Here is a 23,986-nt window from a genome sequence, read left to right as displayed (position 1 = left end):
CTAAATAATACTAATCCAAAACTTTATCCTTTTACATTTTTTATATCAAATGAGATATAATAGTGTCTTGTATTAGGCCAGGGCTGATCAACCTTGTTCCCAGAGATCCACTGTCCTGTAGGTTTTCACTCCAGCCCTAACAAAACACACCTCATTCAACAGCTAGAGCTCTACCGTCCTGCAGGTTTTCATTCCAACCCTAACAAAGCACACCTCATTGAACAGCTAGAGATCTACCATCCTGTAGGTTTTCACTCCAACCCTAACAAAGCACACCTCATTGAACAGCTAGAGATCTACCATCCTGTAGGTTTTCACTCCAAACCTAACAAAACACACTTCATTCCACATCGAGATATCTTGAGCTGCTAAATCAGTAGAATCAGGCGTGTCGAATGAAGGCCAGAATGAAAACCTACAGGACGGTAGATCTCCAGGAACTGGGTCGGGCCATCCTGTATCAGGAAGTACCTCTTACTTCCTGCTCCTCTTACTTCCTGACTGCCCTCTTGTATTAGCTTTTCTGTGAAAGGCAGTTATGGACAAGCAGGACGCACAGCCCCTCCGAAGTCACATCCTGTGAAGCTGTGATCTCACAAAGGCGCTGATTTCTTGGTGCATTCAATGGAAAGTTTACCATCAGTTGGTCAGAGGTCACGCACGTTTTTTTAAACAAGCGCGAATCCGCGATAGCTGCGACCGCACACGCGCATGCATCCATGTGTGCAAGCATCCACGCGCACACCCTCACACAAACATGTGACCTCTTCTTTGGCTCACAACCAACCTTTCCACAAAACCTTGTGCAAATCTGTGAACCCATTTGGGAGTTATGCACCTTTTTGTGATAGGCCACGCCCCCTCTTAGTCAATCGGCCTGAAAGTTACTCAGCTCTACCTTCAGTCATGACCAACCGACCGACTGACGGAGCTATAAAGCTGTGGTCGCAGCTAAAAATGGCTGGGTCAAAAAGAACAAACTAATAAAAAGAGGAGCCCTTGAAGCCTATGGGTCAATCAATTTTCTAAAATGCCCTGCCGTGCAGGGTATTTAATTAACTATGAAAACATACATATTCACACACACCAGATACATAAGCAAGAAATCATGTTTGCTCTGCATCCCATGTACTTGAATCCTATCATTAATGCTTTAGTGTAATGGTGCTTGAATGACCAAAAAAGGAAAAAAAAATTACCCTCAATTGTTTAAAGAAGACTTTACAGTACAACAGAATCTTAGGCATATACAAGACTGCAAATTAGGAGCAATTATAAATAGAACAGAGCACACTTTCAGAGAATAAAAAAAAAAAAAGAAAAAGAAAAAAGATAAATACATGAATGCTGTCCAAAATTCTCATTATTGAAACCTATAATGTACATTTTGATACTGGTTAGTTAAGCTGATCCTAATGTTTTGGGAGATTTAACTGAATTGGTCGCTACCCTTCCCAAGGGTTAATACTCCTCACAGCATGGCTCATGGGTTCAGTAAAGACTCTATAAACAGCCGTTTAAAATCTGGGGGGGGGGGGCACAGTGGTTAATCCAACCACTGCTGCTTTGTCCTTACATTTGAGCAATGAATTTATGCAAGTCGCCATCTTAAAAAAATATTTTTAATTAGTTCTCTACTCCCACCCCAAACGTGTGATAATGTGCAAGACTGACCTGCACAAATTCCTTACTCTAAAACACTGAGGTTGAATGCCACAGACCAGCAGCCAGACCAAGATCAGTGCTACAGGACAGCACAAGTTTCTGTTTCTGTAGTTTTCAGAAGTTGTAGTGGACCTGCCCACAGTTGCTGGACGGGCCCTTCTCATATTATTTGTTTTGAAATCCTTGCAAGCCGAAGAACAGGTTTAGCTTAATCTGGGGAAACGTACGGCCGGGGTGGAACAGAACCAAAAACGCCCGGTAGCTCTCGGGAGGACCAGAGTTTAACACCCGCAGGTGATTCACATGACTGGTAATATTGGTAGGAAGAGGAAAATGGGAGTTAATAATGAAGCACAACTGTGCGCTCATGCTGATCGATCGATCGATCCCCCCCCAAGCCTGGACAAGGGGTTGTCACTGCAAGGCAAGTGGCACGGCAAGATTCAGTCATTAAAATCAACCGTCGTGAGAGACATGAAGGATTTATTCCAGACATTTTATTAACACAAAAATTCAATTTCCTCCATCCCCCACCCCCACCCCACCCACAACCCACACCCCTGCCCCAAGTACTCATCCACCAAAAATCTCAGAGGATTTCATGATCATCAGTTATTCAAAATGTACGAAACAAAGCATTGAAGCCATTTAGTACAGCACTCCGATGGGAAGTGTGTGGAGTTTAGCTGCCATGCTAAACTTATATTAAAACAAAACGCAGAAAAAACGTTTTGTACCGACAACTGAAACCAGGATGTGTGTGAGAACAGGTGTGTATCCACAGGGTGCTACACCGCCTGAAGCCATGACACTACCGATGCCATTTCTGTGCCCGTTATAGGCATTTGGATACAGTAGGTCCCCAACTGCCACAATCAATGAACAACTCTATCTCTGTGGTAGTTACTTCACAGTCCGCGTAAAGCAGATCTTCATCCACTAAAACTACACAGGGGGGGAGGGAGAAGCAAATAAACAATATGATACAAACAAAAGCATTATGATACAAATATGATACAAATTAAAACAAGGGAATTACACCGTTTATTTGAAACCACGGAAGAATATTGCACCACGCTTGAACAATCATGTATATTTAGGCATCCTTACCTAATGCAAAATGAAGTCTTCAGAGAAATGGAATCAGAATGTGAAAATGATGATCTAAATGTCGTACTGTTAAGTTTATAAGTGCCTTTGACAAATACCCCATCTTAACTGATACTCAAATTTTCTTTGATTTTACGACTCCACATTTTAATGGATATTTTGTATGATTTAGAGTGGGGTGGGTGAGGAAGTGATTCATTGGTCTCCTACATGTCCATTTGTCAAGACCAGCTGTTCTGTGTGTGTGTGTGCGTGTGTGTGGGGGGGGGAACCTAATGTCTTTCAAATGATCCTGTGCATGAGCGCAAGCACTCAGTGACATCACCCGTTAGGACTAATTTCACACCATGAAAACTCCAGCAGACACATATTTTTTTTTACCTTCTGCTTTTTCTTTTTTTTTTTTTTTTTTTTTTGCACAAGCCTACTCAGGCTCATCTCTCAAACATTCTTCCCACCCTCCAAATCACGCTGAGAATCCTCTCAGAACAGAGCAGAACAGCTTGGCAATATAAAAAAATAATGGGACAAGTAATCGGGCAGTTTAGGATGTGGCGATTTAAGTGTCGATAAGGTTCGTTCTAACAAAACTGTCAGGCCAACATTTTGTGGTGCAGGGAAATTACAACCACGTTTACGTACCAAGGCTGCAGCGCGACAAAGGTTCGATGTGTTCTCTTCGCTTGAAGGAGAGACGGATCGGTGCAATCTGTTCACCAGTTAACCATGTGACACGCCAGACGTCTTTCTAAAACCCATGAGCCAAACTGCTGTTTTTTTTTTGTTTTTTTAAATCGCTGCTGCACTTACCCAATCACCAGTCAATCCCTGCTCCACAAGTCGCACCCCCACCTCCCCCCCCCCCTTATTTACCGCCCCTTTCCTTTGTGGTTTGGGTTAATTCTGTATCTTTCGGTTTGGGAATATGGGACACACACTGGTCCCTGCCCCGCCCGATTTCCCCTCCCCCCCCTCCCTCCCTCCCCTCTCTTTTTTTGGTGACGAGCGGGAACGGGCCGCCCGGCTGTGGGGCGGGCTCACTCCTGTGCTATGCTCCGCAGCACGTACTTCACTGTGTAGGCGAAGGCCGCGAATCCCACTATGACGAACAAGTTTGCTAAGGCTCCGCCCAGGAGTCCGTGGTTGCGATTGGCCTGCTGGAGGCCGGCGGGGTGGGCGGCGGCCCCCCCGGCCAGGGGCGCGTGCCCGTTGAGGACGGGCATCCCGTTCTGGGCGTGGTGCGCCTCCCCGTCGGGCACCACGTCCGGGAGGGGCAGCGTCTGGGGCCGGCTGCTCAGCTCCTCCTGGGTCTTCTGCTTCTGTTTGATCTCCTGCAGGAGGAGGGACACAGTGCGTCAGCTAGCCGCCAAAAACCGGGCGTGGCACCTGCCTACACTGGGGGCGGCAGTGTAGCTATAGCAGACAGGGGCCTGGGCTGCTAACCCAAGGGTTGCAGGTTCCATTCCCAGGTGCACTGCCGCTGTGCCCTTGAGCGAGGTGCTTAAGCAGAACTGCTTCAGTAAAATACCCTGCTGTGTAATTCGCTGCTATGTAAAAACAAAAAAAAAGTAACATTGTGTAAATCGTTCTGGATAAGAGCATCTGCTGAATGGCAGTAATGTAAACAATTTCCCAAATAATTATATAATAGCGTGACATTCAGACAAATGCCACCCGCCGAAGCATCGAGTTCATTTTTATGACTGCTATGGATCGCTTGTAAGTACGGAACAGCTAAGCATCACAGGGCCCGATCTTTGCATAGGCATATAAATATACTTCACAAGCAAGCAGGCTCTCTCCATGCAGAACCGTAAGGCTGCTTTTCTGCTTCGTTATCAGCTCTCCATGTAAGAGAGAGCCAGCTGTGGACTGTCCAGCTGTACGGTCCTCTGGACCTCGATTCAACACAAAGAATTTCTGCAGAACCGAAGCTCAAACCTGGTTTAAGATCACTTTTAATTTGAAACCACATTTTGACGTATGTGTATGGAAAGACGGGTAATGAAGACTTGCTTTCAGACACACTTTGCAGTGTAAAATGCATTTCATAGGTCATGGCATGTAAATGGCTACAATCATGCATGCACAGCTGCGCGTCAGGGATTATACTTACGTCAACAACATCTGGAAACAGCTCACAGAAAACTTTATCCTTTAAATTGAAAGCCAAGCTCTGAGCAGCTAGTTGTCTTTTCTGTATAGAAAACAATCATATCAGAAATATGCCAAAATATTTTTTTGAAAATCCATCTAGAAATTCACATTTCCAAACACATGTGCAAGAACAGATGATTGTTTTACTCACACTATACACCAAACAGTACCACACACACTTTGATAATGGCACCATCTTGATTAGTACTGATAACCACACAAGTTGTTTTTAAAGCTTTTTCTTCCCCCCCGTCCTCCCCACCTGGAACACCCACTCACGTTCTTGCTGAAACGCTCATCACACCCTGAGCTGTCAGTTCAAAAAGAGCGCAGCCGAGCGTGTGCTCTCTCTCTCTCTCTCTCCTCATCACACTTGTCACAGCTGGCAGGTCGGGCATGACGTGATGCGCTGGAGGAAGTCTCCGTCACACGCAGCTCGACAGGTGAGCCTGCGAGCGCCCCCATCGACCAGCAGGGGGCAGTGGTGTGCGCAGGGATGTTCGGCTGGCCATCCCAGCCGAAAACCCTCCCGTCCTCTGGCCGACGCTCGAGCTAACTGTCCGCTACCCTGCAGAGCCGCCCGCCAGTCTGGACTGGCAAACAGGCAGCCATTTCTGAGAGGCCTCTAGACCATCTCCCCTCGCTGTCTTTAAACAGCACGAGGACAGGAAACCGCCTTTTTTCACCCACTAACCACAGTGGCTGCTGCACCTGAAAATTCACCAACCAATTTCACCGTTCCAATTTCATCAAAACAACTAGACGTTTAGAATAGAACAGGACCTCCAAATGACGGGGTGGTCACCTGCCAAAGAGGGGCGGGTAGAGTAGACAAACCCACCAGCCACAGATAAAATTTACCAGCATTTGGCAGGTGGGCTGGTTCTAATTTCGCACCCTGGACTTATGCGGTCACAGCGACAGGCCGGCGCACACTCCCACACAGCTCAGAATCTGGAACACTATACAGAAGCGTAGCATCTCCTCCTGCTCCACAAACACCCCAAACACCCCAAACAACGCCCCCACCACCACCACCACCAGCCCGACCACCACCGGCCCCGCAGACCAGTAAGCAAACGCGAGTCAAAAACACAGCCCTGAGATAAACTCCACACCCACCGTGAAATCTGAGGTCTCGATGCTGCCGAGGGTGGGACCTTTCTCCACCATGAAGCTGAGCAGGCCCGTTAGGATGGTGGAGACGGACCAGGCCGGGTTCCAGGTGTCCGGGTGGAAGTCCGTGATGGAGAGACACAACCTGACCGAGGGAGGGAAGGAAGCACAGACGTTCTAAAGATCACTTCCGTTACCGGCGTTCGGTGGTATTCCGTTACTTCGGTATTTCGCAATACTGTTTTACAATTTTTAAGCTTACCAAGACCATCTTAATTATTCAGATTATTGAATTGTTATATTAATGTTACATTAACACTGGAGTCAGTTATAATAGGAATGAGTAGCATTAATACTGAGTGTCTAGCGGAAATAACCGATTGAGGCTGAGCAGGAGCCGCCCATTCCGGAACATGCAGTTTGACTGGTAGCGTGACATTAAACCAAGCCGGCACGAGGAACCCGTTTGAGATTCGGGTTCTGACCTGGGAAGATATCCAAACTTGTGAACCTCCTACATCACGTGGTTAACTCGGAAAAAAGGTTTACACAGAACTTAGATAAGGAAGCGCAACGAAGTGAATTTCGAAATAACATTCCTGCAACACCTTGACATACTCTTTCACGGGTTGTGTAAATGAGCCAGTTGCGAGTTAAGGTGAGTGACTGATGCACTTACCTTGTGTTACATTTAAATCTCCCGTTTGGTGTTATCATGTAAATACTAGGAGGCTTGAAGGGAAACTCCCGTGGGAAAATGAGCTTTCCATGATAATAACCACCTTTAAAAATAAGAATGCATTTATATAAATCACTTACATTCACACACATTAATTATAACAGACACATTCATATTTAAGGGTATAAGGAAAATTGCACTTCAACACAGATTCTCACACAACACAAATACCACATCATTAAAAGAAATTCAAAATACAGAAATCTATGGAAATCATAATTCTGTAGATTGTTAAAGTGTGATGCAAACACATTTGCTGTAAGAACTCAAGCCTTGCTGAAACACTGCATGCTGCAAAACTACAAATGCAAGTGCAGGTAAAAGGTGTGTTCCACGCTCACCTTCATAAGGGGTTTTCTCTGGACCTCGTACTACATAGTGCCTGCAACAGACAAAAATGAACAGGATGAACCTCGAAACTGAACACAGTGGAATACTGCTGTTCTAAATATTACTGTTACCCCTTTGTCCACCACTGTGTGTCGCAGTGTTTTTTTTTTTTTTGTTTTTTTTTCTACTACTAAGAATGCATGCTCAACCTTTAAGATTATTCATAGAGAGATAGAGAGAGAGAGAGATTGTTAATCTATAAACAATTATTTAACCCCTATTTCCTGGATCTTCTTATGATAAGTAGGCCTACTTATTGTTTTTATTCGCAAAACTTTGTGTGAACGAGTGTGTCCACGGCTCCGACATCTCGGACGAATGATTGGGTGTCCTGACGGAGCGACAGATCACGCTTTCATTCCACACACACTGGGGGAAACAAAAGACTACGGCCATGCCCCTCCACCTGCTATTCCAGTCAGGGATGCGTGCTTTTACGGACAACGTAAAATTACCGATGATACATCATGCAGTGATAACACTGATCTATATATAGTATTGCGATTTGTCATAAGTCTACTGAATGAAGCTGTTCCATGTTGTCCTTTCAAAAATAAAAATATGGCAGGAATACCTCCACATAAGAGAGAATGCCTAGTCAGCGCACAGTCTGATGTTCATAATTGATAATCAAAGCAAGTTTGCGAACGAGTGGGGGGGGAAGAAATGTTTTTTAAAAATGTTATTGAAATGAAAATTAAAGATTTATCCTAAAAAAGTTTTAAAAGCCTGTTTTTAAATTGTCTTCAACAGTTCACATTTCAATTAGGCTAATGGTGAAAAAGAACAAAATCAGTCAGAGGGAAAAGTAATCAGTGCGCAAAAAAATTATTATTAATAATAATAATAATAATAATAATAATAATAATAATAATAATAATAAATAACTTCCAATAAACTCCCATGGAAAATTTCCCAGTTTTTAATTGTCAGAGAAACTCCAGTAATTGCTCATTTCTCTTCTGTGCATTGCACTGCATAAGAAGAGTCATTCTCTTAGTCCAACGTCCAACAAACAAATGCAGCCCTGGAGCCTGGAAGACTGTGATGGCTACACTGTTGCACACATGCATTATTACAAATGGATACCACGCGCAAACAGTATGCTAGTGCCAGTTGCTCCGGATAACTGGATCTACTAAATGCCTAAATCTAACTGGACATGCACTTAAGCCCCCCCCCCCCCCCCCCCTACCCCCCAGGACTGAGACAGTGGTTTAAAGGGAGTCCTGAAATCTTTTTAAGGGCTTCTGGTCACCAGGGCTGCATGGCTCTTTGAGGACAACTGAACCACAAAAGCAGTGTAATTCTCCAGCCAAAGACTGGGAAGAACAAGAATAGAATTTCACCCACAAAACAAGTTACTTCTCAGCAATGAGAAACACTTCACGGGGAAATCCAATACGTTACCATTCCAAAATATTGGAGGGGAGAGGTTCTGCACAAATATAAGGCACAGGGTCTTTCTTTATCCGTAGGTAGTCCTGTTTTAGTCTTTGCGTCGCTGTGGTTGGTGCCCTCTTGTTACTGTTGCTGCTCATCTGGAATGAGAAGAGGTGCTAAGTAGCGACCTTTCAGTCCCAGTCTTGCGATATAGAACGACCATACAATCTCGACACCACCACATTTTCAATGACAATGCGCAGTGTTGTGCATTTCAGAGTTTTGGTCAAATTTTTCTGTCCTAACTGAACCCGTTAAATACAGTCTTCTTGACCTCATGTTGTGATCAGATCAGATTAGATCAAAAAATCACAAATGAATCTGCAAGTTCACACACACTTTACTGCAAGTTCCAACTGATATGCTACGAGCTTAAATCTGCACATTCTGTTTCTATCATATTTCTGTATGGATGCATCAAGTCGAACGGATGTCCTCTTGAAAAATGCACACACAATAAGAAAACCGCTGACAACATAGGTTGACTGCACAGATCATAGTTTTCAAATTGTGGAAACAGCAAAGAAAATCTTGGCCTATACAAAGTGTTCATAAAACAGTTTTCACAGACGAGGCACAGAAACACCTTCACGCGCCCCTTCTCACACTGTTTTTAAATAAGCAGACGTGCAACTTGACTTACTACACTGCTAAACTGGCTCTCGATCATTCCAAGTGTATCATTTTATGTAGCTACTGCACCAAAATCACCCAACGAAATCGTATTATGATTGTTGTCACTGGGATCGATTGACACAGCAGGCGAGTTAATCGTCTAAAAACAAAGAAGCAGGCAATATTTGGGAGCTCAACAGGTGCCTCGCAGAAGACTGTTAGCTAACTAGACAAACAGCCAGCCAGCTAACCCAGCTGTGCGGAATTATCATAAATACACTATTCAAGTATTAGCTATAGCCAACATTATCTTGCAGCAGTTCAACATAAGCATTCCGTGTTTGCTATGATTTTGCCAGGTGATTACAAGACTAGCACTGATGTTACTAGAAAAAAGCTCAGACAACGATAAATAGTGAGCTAATAGCAAACTGTTTACCACGCCACAAGACTCACGAAACTAGCTAACGTTAACCACAACAAGCTCAAGAACGCTGTTCAAATCTTCGCCTAGTTGATTAGGTGGGCATTTAAAACACTCGCTATATCTACCATTCGCTAGCTCGCTGGCTAATAAAGCGGCTAGCAGTCAAGGCTCTGCCCTTGTAGACTTACAGTATCAACGTGACGTTCATGTTATTTAATAAAAAGAGTAAGTTACTCAAAAGTGAGTGCAATTCTGGAGCACTAGCTAACTCTGTTATTGAGCGACCTTAAGTTTGTTGAGCTCATAAAATGATATTAGCTAGCCAAGTTAGCTAACCAACTGCTATGGTAAAGCCCAAAGTGTGATTGCTGTCTGAGTGACTAGCTAGCTAACAGCTTTGGGAAACCCAATGGAAAACCCCGAGGCCTAAGGAACTAGCTAGTTTTCAATTTATTTCGAGGCGTCTCAAACGGCTAACGTTGGTAATCTAAGGACCAGGTTGGTGACACGTAGCATATCTGAATCTACAGCTGAAACTAGTATTGACCGAAAGGGCCCTGTTTCCCAGATGTCGGGAACAGTGAGCTAACGTTAGGCCAGTACACAGCAGCAGAACAGTCATTAGCTAACATTAGCTAGCATTCTCCAGGAAAATAGCAGCGAACACACAGATAACAAGGATAATAATAAAGCCCAAATAGCTACCTCTTGAAACCTCGGGTGAAATGATTGGCTTGGTAGATTAACGCGATGATGAGCCTTTCTGTCTGTTGACTGAGTGCAGTATGAAAATCAGACAGTAAGTTTAACAGGGATATGGTGATAACACATCGACGCTCGTCCTCTTTCTATTTCAATATGGCTTCTCTGCGGTTGGGAGGAGTTTAGCCTCACGGTTTCCGGATTACACATCCCGTGATACAAACTGTTGTGGCAGACAGAGAAACTCTTAGCCTCTTTAAAACGTTTTTAATGTGTCAGTCGTTTTGAAGATGTGGTTGGACTTTACTGTTCAACAATCGTTCTTTCACTCAGGCTTGGACCTAAGTTCCTTAATCAGAACTCTGGTTCAACAAAATTGTTCAGTTAAGAGTAGCAAGAAGGGGAACCTGTCGGACAAGAAAGAACACGCAGTGCATATTCTTCAGGGATTCTTTGGATTAACTTGGATTAACTTGGCTATTATTATTCAGAGCAAACCTTTTGCTTTCCATTTGAATTTCATTTTTATTTCCTCCGAATCATCTCTGCTTTAGATAACGTTTGTCATGCTTATCGAGGTGTTATCGTCCTGGCGAGCCAGTAGAAGGCACTGCCAGCCTCTTCACACGAGAACGTTCTGTCTGTACAATCGACCAAGTCACCGTCACTTAATTATTACCAGCCTTTTAAAAAAGGTTATTTATTTCGTTGTAAATCGAGATGGAGTTCAAAATAACACAGTGTAGCAAGCTTATTTAAACGCAATATCTGCCATTATCATAATCATAATAGGCTACCTAAACTAGCGCTGTTATAGTCACAAATTAACGTCATGGGATTTGATAATATTTTATTATGACCACAGTAATTGTACTTGTGGGAAATGTTTCTGTAAGTGAGATCCGCGTGTTGGTTACATTTACACATTTTCTTGCTTGAGTCTCTGTATTGCTTTGTTTGTGAGAATGGCTGTTAAAATGATAAATTAAATTATAAATAATGTGACAAATGAAAATGACCAGGCTGCTTTATGAGCACGACGTTGTCACTTAATTTACAGTATCAGCGGGCACATCAAATACATCGCTCCTCTGGCCATAATCATAACATTGGGTCAACTGATACCGATACAATCTCGGTATTATAATGGATCCTCTATTTTTAGGTGTAGCCTATTTGATATTAAATTGTGTATCTAGTGCTTAACTCGCGTCTATTTATGTAGGACTTATCTTTTATTCATACTGTGATTTTACCAAACGTAAAGTAACCAACACAGCTTGTTAATCTTTTATATCCGTGCACCTTTTGCACTTATTGTTGATCTCTGTGAAGTTTTGAGTAGTTGCAGATTTAAATTTTGCTAGCAGTGCATTGTCTTTCAAGCATATAAATGTATTAGTGGAAAAAAAAAAAATTTGAACATTGACTACTCACATAAGAGATCATTATTTTGTCATATCAATTGCTGCATATACAGTATATCAGCAAGACAGCAGTAAAATGATATAGGCCTGTGTCGGTTTAGACAGGAAAACTCCTGAGCTATTTTAGCTGCTTCACCCATAAAAGACACAGTTTGTATTAACAAATTATATTGGACATTAATCTAAGGCAGTGGGTAGCACTGTCATCTCACAGCAAGAAGGTTCTGGGTTAAAATCCGGCCTGGGCCTTTCTGTGTGGAGTTTGCATGTTTTCCCTGTGTCTGCGTGGGTTTCCTCCCACAGTCCAAAGACATACAAGAAGGCTAATTGGAGACTCCAAATTGCCTATAGGTATGAGTATGTAAGTGAATGGTGTGTGTGCCCTGTGATAGATCGGTGGCCTGTCCAGGGCATATTCCTGCCTCTCGCCCAATGTACGCTGGGATAGGCTCCAGCACACCCCCGCATCCATGCTCAGTCTAAGCGGGTATAGATAATGGATAGATGGATTAATCTAAGGCTTGCAAAATCCATTATTCAGTTTGGCTGTGGCTAGTTTATGGACCACACACCTTAGAGTATGCATGGAAATGAATTAAAAATTTAAAGAACTGAAAAATATGGTGTCAGACAATAAACAACATAGTGCTGTTCAGGAATAAGAGTATTGATAGGAAATAAAGTTAATATAAAGACCAGTAAACAATTCTTTATTGTCATCCCCATAAGGCTAATTTAGAGGCCTTCACATTTGTATAACAAAAAACAACAGCATAATTTGAGATATATTAGTGTTTTTGCCTAAAATGTTTATATACATAATTTTTCCACTTTATTATATATCATACATTGTTTTTAGCACAGTTCTTACTCAGAAATAAAATGAATAAGACTACACCAGCATAGCCATTTACCATCCAGAGATCTTACATTGGAAAAAGGAAGATGCAATAATAATGCATCATGGTTTGTTACCATCTGAAAACTGATACTACAACCTGGCATTTATTTGCTTACACAATAGAAAATGTTTAAAACTATATGCACTAATGTTGCATTACCCAAATGCTTCACAAATTATTTGTCATGATTAATGATTTCATTCTGCAGAGAGCATGTTTTATGTTATAATGAATTATAAATAAATTACATTAAAATATATGCAATCTACAAAAAAATACAAAAAAAAAAAATCCATTATAGTTCAATTCCACTTCCAGACCCCCAACCAAAAGCAGAATTTTAAAGAAAATCAATGTAATTGCTCAAGGACCAATCAAAACATCAGGTTTTTAGTGGATAAACATCAAATAACTTATTTTTGAGCTGAAAGACATGAATACCCATTCAGTAAGAGAAATGGCAATTTACAGTATGATTTTCATTTTGTTCCTCCTGGTAAACATGCATCACAACATGTATACATCAAAATTCATATAAAATCTTTTTTTCTTATTATCATCCACAAGTCAGAGTATTGTATTATCTCTATGTAAAAAGTTCAAAGGCAGACTTATGTGAGAAATTGAAACACCAATATTCAGTTATTTCAGTGTCCATTATTTTTATGCTTGGAGTTTTCTTTTTTCCTGGAATCTTTGGCACATTATCAGTCCAATAATATAGCACTGAATGTAGTCATAATAAACCAGTATAATTGGTTAACAACTTCATCAGTGGGGATGAATTTAGCTAACATCAGTTCAGACTGCACTCTACTGTACTGATTGAGAATGTGTCATACAGCTCAGTGACCTCCACCGCTACACACAAAAAAAGGTAAAAAAAAACCAAACCTTTAACAATAATGAGAATACAAAGGGCAAATGGGCTATATAAGAAGTGAGGGGTCCTGCAGACCCAAAGCTTTAGAACTCCTTGCAATGCTTCTGGCTGGGATTCAATCAGCATTGGCAAACAGTTAAGGGCAATAATATATTTTTTTCTTTACACTGTTTGGTGAGTTCAATGGTCACTAAAGAAAACTTGCCAAATTGAGTTTATGAAGAAAAAGTGTAATGCCTTTATTGGTACTGACAGATCATGAATTCTCTTACAACCCCATGAATGTGTATGCTAATTCTGCTGTGAGTTCATGTGAATTTTACTCATGACTTACACAACGATTTCCTAAATATTTGATTTATTTTTTTAATTTTATATAGAAAATTCAAAATGGGTAATTTTCTTTAAAAAAAAAAAGAAATCTGAAAGCACTTGACACTCTCCAACTGAGCTATAAATTATTCTTCAGTCTTGCCTACAATGGTTGACCATGTAAGCGTGAGCTTAGAAGCATCTTGGATATGAAACCAATATATATAGCAAATACCCATAGAAACCCACGGAAAACGGTGTTGTGAATGCTGCAAGCATTCATGAATGTAACATTTATTTGTGGATGTTTTTGAATGTCCAACTCAGAAATGTCCATGTCGTTCATTTGCAAATTCCAATCAACTTTTATTTCTATTTGTTTTTCAGAAAAAATGTAATGTTTCAGTTAAGATGATAGTGGTAAATATGGTAGGCTAAATAAAATCAGCATTCCACTGATAATCATTCAGAGTACAGTCTTCTATACTCAATCATCTTTAAATTTATTCACCGTTGGAATGGCTCCAAAGACTTTAAAACCACCCCCCACCCCCCCACCCCCCACCCCCTTCCCCATTTCCCCTTTCTACTGAACAGGACGTCCGTTTTTTGTCGATCCAGGAACATTCCGAAAAAAAAGGGATGATTCGGGGAGCTCAGAAAGTGACGACGGCGCTCTTCAAGTACGAGGACGGCTTTCCCGCGAGTTCCCGCTGGGGCGCGAGCTCGGGCGCGGGCGCTACCTGAAGGAGTGTCGGAAGTGCCGGCTCCTTCGCTTCAGCTTTTCGGGATTGTGTGACGCCAAGTGAGAAAACTCCCGAAAGATGTCGGCGTACGTGCTGTCCCCTGAAATAGAGTGGAGGGTAGGGTAGGGTAGGGTGGGGTGGGGTGGAGGGGGGGTGGGACACGCATCATGGGAGGGCTCCACTGCTACAGTCCTAATTTAAGATGCTGCGCAGAGCTGTCATTCAGACTCATGGATGTCACAGACGTCAAATTTTTCAGGTTCAAGAATAGCAGATCAGCGCCTTAAGCGCGATAAGCCTACATTTCACAAAAGGCACGGTATCACATTGAAGCCATTTTTCAATCAGACATCCCCATAATTTATACAGTGTTTAAATCAAAGTAAAATCTGAACCCTCACATTAAGTGATACCAAAGAGACATATAGAGATTAATGGCAGATTTTTACATGAATATAATATCAAGATAGCCCGCTTAGAATATTACAGTAGGTCTATCTTTTTATATAGGTGGGTGAGTACTTTTAAGAAGATTAAAATATTTCCAACTAATTTCTTTTTGATTAACAGATTCTTTAATATCATGATTTAGACATTATTGTCAATTTACGATTAATTGAAAATCTAATATTCCTGCTGGTAGGGAGGACAGAACATATACCGACTCACCCACAGTCCCACTCAACACTGAAACACTACTAAAACAATGACAGTGGTGACTGCTAATTTACAGTATTATTATTAATTAAAAGATAGTAGAACTCAAGAAGGAATGAAGCCATGTAAAAATCCACACAAGCAGGTCCTGGAAAGCTGAATTAATGCCCCAGCAAAACAGCAAGAAGCTCGGAAAACCTACTGTAGCATTCTCTCAACATTTATAGCATTGTGGTATAATGTACACAATGCTATTGGAATGTTGTAAGAATATTTTGTTGCCTGGGAAATGGCTGATGCATTTAACAAGACAAAAAAACATTTTTTCAGAACAGAAGAGGAAAACAATGATTTTATTAGTTTCATTGATAGTTTGGATGTCCATTATATGACATAAATGGTGAATAAATAAAACAGGCCATGGTACATCTGCAATGGTAGCTAAATCTCTAAATTTCTGTGATTTTAGTGGGGAATTAAAGGTGATTTAAACTAACTAATAGGTTTTAATTTCCATGATTTAAATCAATCAAGATTATTTTTTTGATTATCAGGGAAGTGAATAACACTGTTACAATTAGATTTTACATTGGAGATGTTATGAGCTGAGCCGAATATTAATTCCAGAAAGACAAAAAAAATAGCTTTATTATTGTAAATGTTATGTATATAATGGACACCAATAGTTCACTGCTGTGCTTATGTTTATATCATAGATTATATCCATGAAAAGCTTATCGCTGGCTCACTGCAGTGATTGCTTTCAATGGAAGGTTTTTCAGGATAGAGTGAGGAAAATCACGAGCACCACACACCAGTCTGACAGTTTTAGATCCCCCTGTCGCTGGCTGACTCATTTGACTAAAGAGCTGAAATATAAATGCACAACAAAAAAAAAAAATAAAACAACATGAATATACGACAAGTTGAACCAGTGCAGTGGGACCTACAATATGCTAGTGCATGTGGATCATTCAGCTCAAAATCAATCTGAACTGATGAAGGCAAAATAAACCATATGCTTGCTTTATTTATGCACTGAAATGCAATGCAACCTCTTTCATATTGTAGGTCATAGATGTTAGTTCTTTTGTAGTAATCCTAAGGACCCACAGTGTTTCTAGCATAGACCTACCTACCTTATAACAAAACAGTCAATGCAGGTTTATGGTGCGTCAAAAAAAGCTGACACTGACTCTTAAGAGAAAGTCATGGAAGGAGTAATCACGTGGTTCATCAGATTAGCATTACCTGTTTACGTGGAAGTTCAAATGAAGAGCTCAGTGCCACTGTTAACTGTTACATTTACAGAACTAATGCATCATGTGTTCATTAACCCTGCTGCATATATATGTGGTGGATGAGCCCACGCTTGTGTATGGCCTGATCTAAAAGAATTACTTTTTTATTTTATTATTATTTATTTATTTATTTATTTTAAAGATTTTATCAACTTTAGTCAAATGATTCAGAATAGACCAAAGGTGAGGAGGTGTTGATTTTGGGGAAGAAGGCCACTCTTTAGGAAGATATATTTAAAGATTTTTTTTCCCCCCATTGGGCCTTTAAATAAAGCATCCTTTTCACAAAATAAGGAAAGAAATATTAAGCTTAAAATGTGGAATTAAGCAAAAGAAAAAATTATCATCTCCGGAAAAACTGTTGGAAGAGAAAGCGATCATCTCCATGGAAACACCACACCAGAAGAGAAACAAACCCCAGGTATAAGGACCATGATGCTTCACTCACTCTATCCCGAAAATCCTTGTTCTTTACTTTCCTGGTGACCGTGGCAACATCCGTATCTATGGAAGCAACAACAAAGTCAGTTTAACCCACTTTCACCCTTGTGGATAGTTCAGGCCTAATTATAGAACCTTAATAATCCATTTGAGCAAAGGGGCTTAGCGTTGGTAGGCTAACAGCCAAGGCTGATCCCAGCTAAAATATAATATTCTTACCATAATGTAAGGTTACTGTGGCATTGTAGCAACTTTACAACATTATTATAAGGTATACACATCCATAGTATTGCAGGTTTGACACGCGGAATAGATTTTTTTTAATCCGTCAGGATTGTAGACACTATATATGATTCCTTTCAGTGCAAGATGTGCTCTCTGAGATACTAATAATTGAAAATGAAAGCAAGCTAAACAGTACCGCAGTGCGGGGGGGGGGGGGAAGTTTCGTTTGAAAGAAATCTGTCCTATTGTAGTAAGAAAAACCAAAATTCTGTGGGGGAAATGAGGAAGAACAACTGAACACCTGCTATGACTAAATAAAGGAAGAGCTGCCACTCTGGTTTTTTGCTTTTAAAAATGGCTGCAGTTGGGGCTCTAACAGACTGCTCCATTTACTCTAGCGGATACAACTGTAGCCCGAAATATGCAGTAGCCAGGAGGGGCTTGTTCTACTAAGAGTGTAGGCATCACCTCTTTACTGATTCAAAAAAAAAAAAAAAAAAAAAAAAAAACAGCAAAAGTGCTTCACAGTGAAATGGACAATGAAAAAGAACAATATGGACTTGGAGAAGTCATTTTTGTCAAAGGTAACCGTTCATCAGTTTGGATCTAAAGCAAGGCTCTTTAGCGCTTATCCACAAGGGACAGAATGAAGTAAACTTTCCTGCTCTTTTTTAAACCAGAAACAAGAGAAGGATAATTGATTCAATTCGAGACCTGATGTTTCTAAAAACTTGCAAAAGATGTTCCCTCTATGTTTAGCTTGACGAAACCGATTCAATAGAGATAACAATGTTAGCGAAAATTCAGTTAGGCTAATAAGAGCTGGCCACTCACTCATCCCCTCAGGTCAGTACCAAACAGTCCCCACACTTTCCCATGATTGGCTGAGACTGACATCAACATTTTAGCTGGATATTAAAAATCTAACCAACTTAAAATATTAATCAACTAAAATTATGATTTGCTAATTATGAACACAACCTTAATCTACAGTACAGCACAAGGCAAAATCATCACAGCTTTGGAAAGAGGCTGTCATTGAAGTTATCTTTTCAAATAGATTCCCAAGCATTTTAGGAGTTTTATTGGGTGTTAATTAAGTTCAGTCATTGTTGGAACGCAGTATGAACTGTTGTCGTTGTTCCTGTGAAACGGGGTGCATTGTGGGTAATGTTAATAATATTCACGAGGAGCCCTCGGGACCTGCAGGAGTGTTAGTGTATGCCCCAGCCACCTCAGCAGATCAGACAGCACAGGTCAGAGGTTAAGTGGTTAGCTGCACTGGCGAAGCAGAAATGTTACACAGCGTTACGAAAAGTGTTACAGACATGACCCAGCTTACGCACAGCATTCTCAGAGCGTTTCCGTCACGTCACCGCGGAAAGATTGCTACAGCGTTACGGAAACGTTGCGGGAACGATGTGCGTTGGCCGCAGTTAAAGTCGGAAATAAAGCACGAGCAGAGGAGGTTGGTTAGGAGTTCATCCAGATTTTCTGTTTTATTCTTAGTATTTTTCAGTGTTTCCATAAGACAATAGGAAAATTCAAAAACAAAAACGACAACGAAAATAAATTAAAAAGACAGCAGTAGTTTAAATCACACAAGGATATTTCGAGATTGACAAGACGATCTTTTACCAACATTCAAAAGATTGTACAGATTTGTAGCAAGAGAGAAACAAAACAAAAAAAGCCCAGAAATAAATAAATAAAGAAATGATACAGGAAAAGGGTCACAGCAGTATGTTGGATAGCAGGCAGTCAGCGTTAAAATGCTTCAGCTTATGTACAGCTCTTCTACATCCATGTTTAAAAAACACGCAGCACTTTACACATCTGCTGGCACAGAGCACACCTCACGCATCAGAGCACTGTGTGTATAGCTCCTCTCAATTTTATAATGTTTCAATTGCAAATAAAAAAAAAAAAAAAAAAAAAACCCTTCTTGCACTTGGAATGGTATTGCCCATTCTGGAGTCACGACCATCTAAATGTAGTCTGAAGCACAGCATTTCATTTCCATCCTCAGAACATTCTGGACCTTATGGAAAGTGCCACTCAAACACTGTGATTACTCATTTTTATCCCCATACTATACCTCCGCCTCCCAGTCACAAACATGTTAATTACTAAAACTGGTCTACACACTAATACATGTTCCTCAAAGAGTCTCCCTCAGCCTTGTAAACTCACATTTTCAGCACACCATGTACTGGCAGATGGCAGAAACGCTGGCACAAATTAACCCTAATTAAAGTATTTAATATCTGTTCATTTTGCAGGGTTACAAGGTCTATGTACAACGATCTCTCCCCAAACGGTCTTTTTGCAGAACGCATCTGGACCACTGCGTGGCAGTTGCTCTGGTAGGGGTCGTCTGCGCCCTTTCTCCTAAAATAAGCAAAGTCAGACCTCATCTCCGCAAATCGACGAGAAAGCAACGCGCTCGATTCCTGCCACTCAAGTGATGTCAGAAAGGGTCGGCCATGCTAATGAAGAGTCACGCAGTACGGGGAACAGAGCGCGTGTGAGGGGAAAACCAAGCGCAACATGCTCCAGAAATAAACATGCCCAATTAAAAAGGCATAAGAAGAGCTCCTATGCGATTATACCGTATAACCATATTCAAACAATGGCGGGAACAAAATAATGCATTAAACTGGGGAGGGTGCAAATCGAGTTGTGTAGCCACCCATGCAAGTGTAATGCAGTTTCACTTACGCCGTGCCACAGACACTGCCTGAATAAAGAGGAAGGAACAGAAAACCCAGCTCTAAATTTGGATGCGACGGCCGCAGTTCAGACCCATGACATCAATCTTCGAAGTGGACAGCGCGACAGCAATATTCCAAGTCACAGAGAGAAACCCGCAGCTGAAGTCATTTAGTGACGTAACACGCAAACGCAAGTCACGCACTTCCACTGAGCGGCAAAGGTCACCCGGCTAATACAAGGGAGGAGAGATTTTCTAAGCGGGAATGACTTGAGGCAGCTGGAGAAATGAGTGGGGAGTCTCTTCAGACCCTCAGCATCAAGTACCGATTTAATCTAAAACCTATTCACTTATTTTTAGCTGTTGACCCGTAGTTTGGTCTCCTTGACACGAGCGTGTAATAATGTTCCAGGTCAAATGTCGATAAAACAAATTTTGAATACATGACATGATACAGCTCAGGAGGTAAGAGCGGCTGTCTGGCAGTCGGAGGGTTGGCGGTTCGATCCCCCACCCTGGGAGTGTAGAAGTGTCCCTGAGCAAGACACCTAACCCCTAATTGCTCCCAACGAGCTGATTGGTACCTTGCATGGCAGCCTTTCACCGTTGGTGTGTGAGTCTGTGTGTGTGTGTGTGTGAATGGGTGAACGAGAGGCGTCCATTGCAAAGCGTTTTGGATAAAAGCGCTATATAAATGCAGTTCGTTTACCATGCTCTGAAATGTAAAACCTAAGGAAACAGATCCTGTTAAAAAGAGGAGAGGAGACGGTGTGTGATAAAGGTGACCAACGGGGTTGTGTCCTGCGTTCACTCAAACCGAACACTACGGCCGTCCCTCTGGTGCTTCTTTACGCACAGATGCCATCCTTTTAAATACGGCACCACATCACCAGGACCCTACAGAGGATTGTAATAATATATCAAATATTGACACACACATACAGAGATTTAAGAAAGGGAACAAAATCAACAGTGCCAGGAAAAGTCACGGGCAACGGTCGACCCATGCGGTATTCAAACACTTTGAACGAACGTTATAGTAAATCGTAATACATCATACGACTGCAAACCATGAGGTTTAAAAATATAGATACAAATATGTAAACCATATTAAAATTATTATTTAATTTTCAATTCAAAATGGATAGCATCTCTCAAGTAGCAATTTCATTAAAAAAAAGCAGTATCCTCTTATTTTAAGTTGTTGACCTGTAGTTTGGTCTCCTTGACACAAGCATGTAATAACGCTCCAAAATGTTGATAAACCAAATTTTGTATACATGCTCTAAAATGTAACACCTAAGGAAATAGATCCTGTTAAAAAGTAATCTACTATCTCATATTAAAATTAAAAGAATAAAGAAAGCTGAAGTAAATACAGATGATCTGTATTAAAACAACCATTGCACTAATCCTCGGTACAAAATCATATAAATAAATAAAAAACACATAAAATTACATATACTCTATTTCAAAAAATAAATCAAAAGAAACGAAAACACTGTGGGACGGAAAAGTGCAAGTTCTGTTTTTACATAGCCTAAATAATGTCCTAGTACTTTTCCCAAATAAATAGTCTTTTTCAAGACATTATTTCAGCATATACTGTGCATGAACACACATTTATAAAGAACAACCAGCTCCTCATGAATTCTCTGAAGCCCTTCCAATATTCTCATCACAGTAAACTGCTCTACCGCTCTCTCCATTTCCCCTGGTGGCCCCCTCTCATGTAACTCACATTTACATTTAAAAAAAGTCACCTCATGCACTATAACACAGGCTGAGACAGAAGAAGGCAGGTTTATAGTAATACTGCATTTACGAAATAGAAAAAGAGAAAAAGAGCAGGTCTTCTGCAGAAGCCGCTTCACCCGCAGGTTTTTCGAAAGCGCGAGAAAAAGCCAGCGGGTGAGTCGGCCTCACGCGTGTTCCGACTCGAACCCGGCACAACCCCTGACAGGTCTTTAAATGACCCGCTAAATTTGAGACATGTTCCAGTGACAGGGAACCGTGCACAGAGAGGCCCACAGCAGACAGCAGGCTCGGCTAATCCCAGTGAACATTTCGGTTTGGCGGTGAAAGTCAGCGAAGCGCCAACTAGGTTCGTAGCCAGGATATTTCCGGGGTAAAACCTGAGCTATATACTGGGGCTAACCTAGACCGTTTATGTCAAAATGGCTCTCGACCTAGAATTTCACCCCTCCGGACGGCCTCTAGATTCCAGCTTTTGCTCACTGGGATAGTCCTCTAGCTTATGGAGTACGTGCAGATTTTGAGACCACAAATGTGCACCCACCACCCGCCACCCTCGGCATAAACCCAAGCCAGTGACCTCTGAATTAAGAGACACTAGGTATCAGAGACATGGTTTAAAAATTCACGTTTCAATAAAACTTTAAAAAATACACAGAACAATTCTAACTCACGGTGGCTCAGGTTGAGTAAGTTTGGTCCCGTTAAAAATGGCGGTTCTGGCGAGTGGCTTTCATTTGTTTATATTGTGGCCCAGTGTCCTCATGCAAAAACAGTACAGGTAGGCATTCTAACACATTGAAACCATCCCTGATTTTGACACTCTGCTAGTATGACCTCACTGTGGCTGACATCACCGGGGAGAGTACACTGGGAAACACTGAGGTGGGGTAGTGGGAGATCCCTCACACGTGAGGTCCTACCATCACCCATTCCCCCGTTCACTCCCGGAATACCCAGACCACGCTTTGTGTCATCCGAATGACCCAGCCTCCCAGAATGCACCTCTTTACTTTGGCCACTTGATCACATGACCATGCCACCACAGCAGTTCCCTCCCAAACTGGCAGTCAAGCCACACATTGCTGTGATACCGGTCACAGTGAGTAGCCCAGCAGCCAAGTCCTGTGAACCTCTGAGGTCAAGGCCAAGGCATTACAGGCAAGATAACTGTCAACGACTCCAGCGGACACTGGTTGCCACTTTGGATTTAGGTGTGGTCTCAAAGTCTGGGTGGAGGGCTGCTCTTGCACTGCTGGTGTGGTCCAGCAGGGACAGCGGGGGACTGCTATATTACACAAACCGGTGGGTGAACACTGCAAAGGATAAACCCTGCCTTTTCCCAAAACAATATAAAACAGCAATGTGGGGTTTGGGAGAGCTAGAGGCCAGGGCTAGTGTTTCCTGTGGGGAATGTTGCAGGGAGAGGTCACCGCCTAGTTCTGACAACAAGATTCCCAGCAGGGCTTCTCCTTGTTACCCGGCAACAAGCTGAGACCCCTCCCATCCCCCCCCACCCCCCGCCCCACCCCGTGCCCCACCCCGCTCCTCCCCCACGCTGGGGTAAGGATGGACCCATCTAGCACTCGTCTATGTTAAGGCAGATGAACTCCTGAATGCAGGTCTTATACTGCTGTTCGGTGGGGCTGCTGCTGGGGTATTGACCTGGCTGTCCGAAGGGGCCCTCCGACTCCCGCATCTCCTCGTTCATCCGGGCCAGGCGCAGCCTGTGGGGGGGTGGGGGGGGGTAGGTACATTATTTAGTATCACACAGAGGCTTACGGAAACCTTCGTGCTAGACCAATTCCAGTGAATTTAACCCTTTGAAGAGCAGATTTTTCAGAATGTCTTTTTTTTCAAAATTTGAAGTCAGAGTTCCAGACCTCCACTGCTTTCAGTTACCGGCAGCGATTGTGACATCAGCATTAGAATTTTCAGATAAGAACATTCTAATCACATATCTGTGATCATCTCACACCTTTAAAGGGTTAAGCATGCTTAGAAAGGCACAGCCTACAGTGACCAGTTAGAACTTCGGGACCCAGTATTACACAGATCTGGACTGAAACAGAATTTTGTGTACAGTAAAAGCGACTCACAAGGTGACGATGTCGGCGTTGGCGGCCTGCACGGCGATGCTCAGGGGGTCGTGTCCGTCCTCGTCCCCATCGGTCTGAGTGGCACCCCGCTTCAAGAACAGGCACACTTGCCTAAAAAGTGGGGGGGGGGGGGGGACACCGTGAGTCCCAACAGGGCAGGC

General features: G+C 42.1%; 2 protein-coding genes across 9 annotated transcripts in view; both read right to left on the bottom strand.

The window, feature by feature from the left end:
• Nucleotides 1-1,013: 1,013 nt before the first annotated feature.
• Nucleotides 1,014-10,551, bottom strand: ube2j2 (ubiquitin-conjugating enzyme E2, J2 (UBC6 homolog, yeast)). Its single transcript, XM_035388866.1, has 7 exons — nucleotides 10,368-10,551; nucleotides 8,588-8,718; nucleotides 7,129-7,169; nucleotides 6,728-6,830; nucleotides 6,055-6,193; nucleotides 4,892-4,972; nucleotides 1,014-4,106 (listed from the first exon to the last, which is right to left on the bottom strand). The coding sequence occupies exons 2-7, from the start codon at nucleotides 8,716-8,718 to the stop codon at nucleotides 3,813-3,815; spliced, it is 789 nt and encodes a 262-aa protein (XP_035244757.1). The 5' UTR covers nucleotides 10,368-10,551; the 3' UTR covers nucleotides 1,014-3,812.
• A 3,958-nt stretch (nucleotides 10,552-14,509) lies between these two features.
• The window catches only part of LOC118211326 (arf-GAP with coiled-coil, ANK repeat and PH domain-containing protein 3-like), a 94,645-nt gene continuing 85,168 nt past the window's right edge, over nucleotides 14,510-23,986 (bottom strand). For 5 of the 8 annotated variants that reach the window (XM_035388466.1, XM_035388468.1, XM_035388467.1 and 2 more), the window contains exons 23-26: nucleotides 23,826-23,936; nucleotides 23,392-23,453; nucleotides 17,041-17,096; nucleotides 14,510-14,734 (exon numbers count right to left, since the gene is read on the bottom strand). In XM_035388466.1, coding sequence (XP_035244357.1) covers nucleotides 14,666-14,734; nucleotides 17,041-17,096; nucleotides 23,392-23,453; nucleotides 23,826-23,936 — 298 coding nt within the window. In that variant the 3' untranslated portion in view covers nucleotides 14,510-14,665. The remainder of the gene's footprint in view (nucleotides 14,735-17,040; nucleotides 17,097-23,391; nucleotides 23,454-23,825; nucleotides 23,937-23,986) is intronic. The other 3 variants (XM_035388471.1, XM_035388473.1, XM_035388474.1) reach the window with 1 other exon arrangement.

Source organism: Anguilla anguilla, chromosome 13, assembly GCF_013347855.1.
Source record: "Anguilla anguilla isolate fAngAng1 chromosome 13, fAngAng1.pri, whole genome shotgun sequence".
Taxonomy (NCBI): domain Eukaryota; kingdom Metazoa; phylum Chordata; class Actinopteri; order Anguilliformes; family Anguillidae; genus Anguilla; species Anguilla anguilla.
This window is presented reverse-complemented; position numbering and strand designations above follow the sequence as displayed.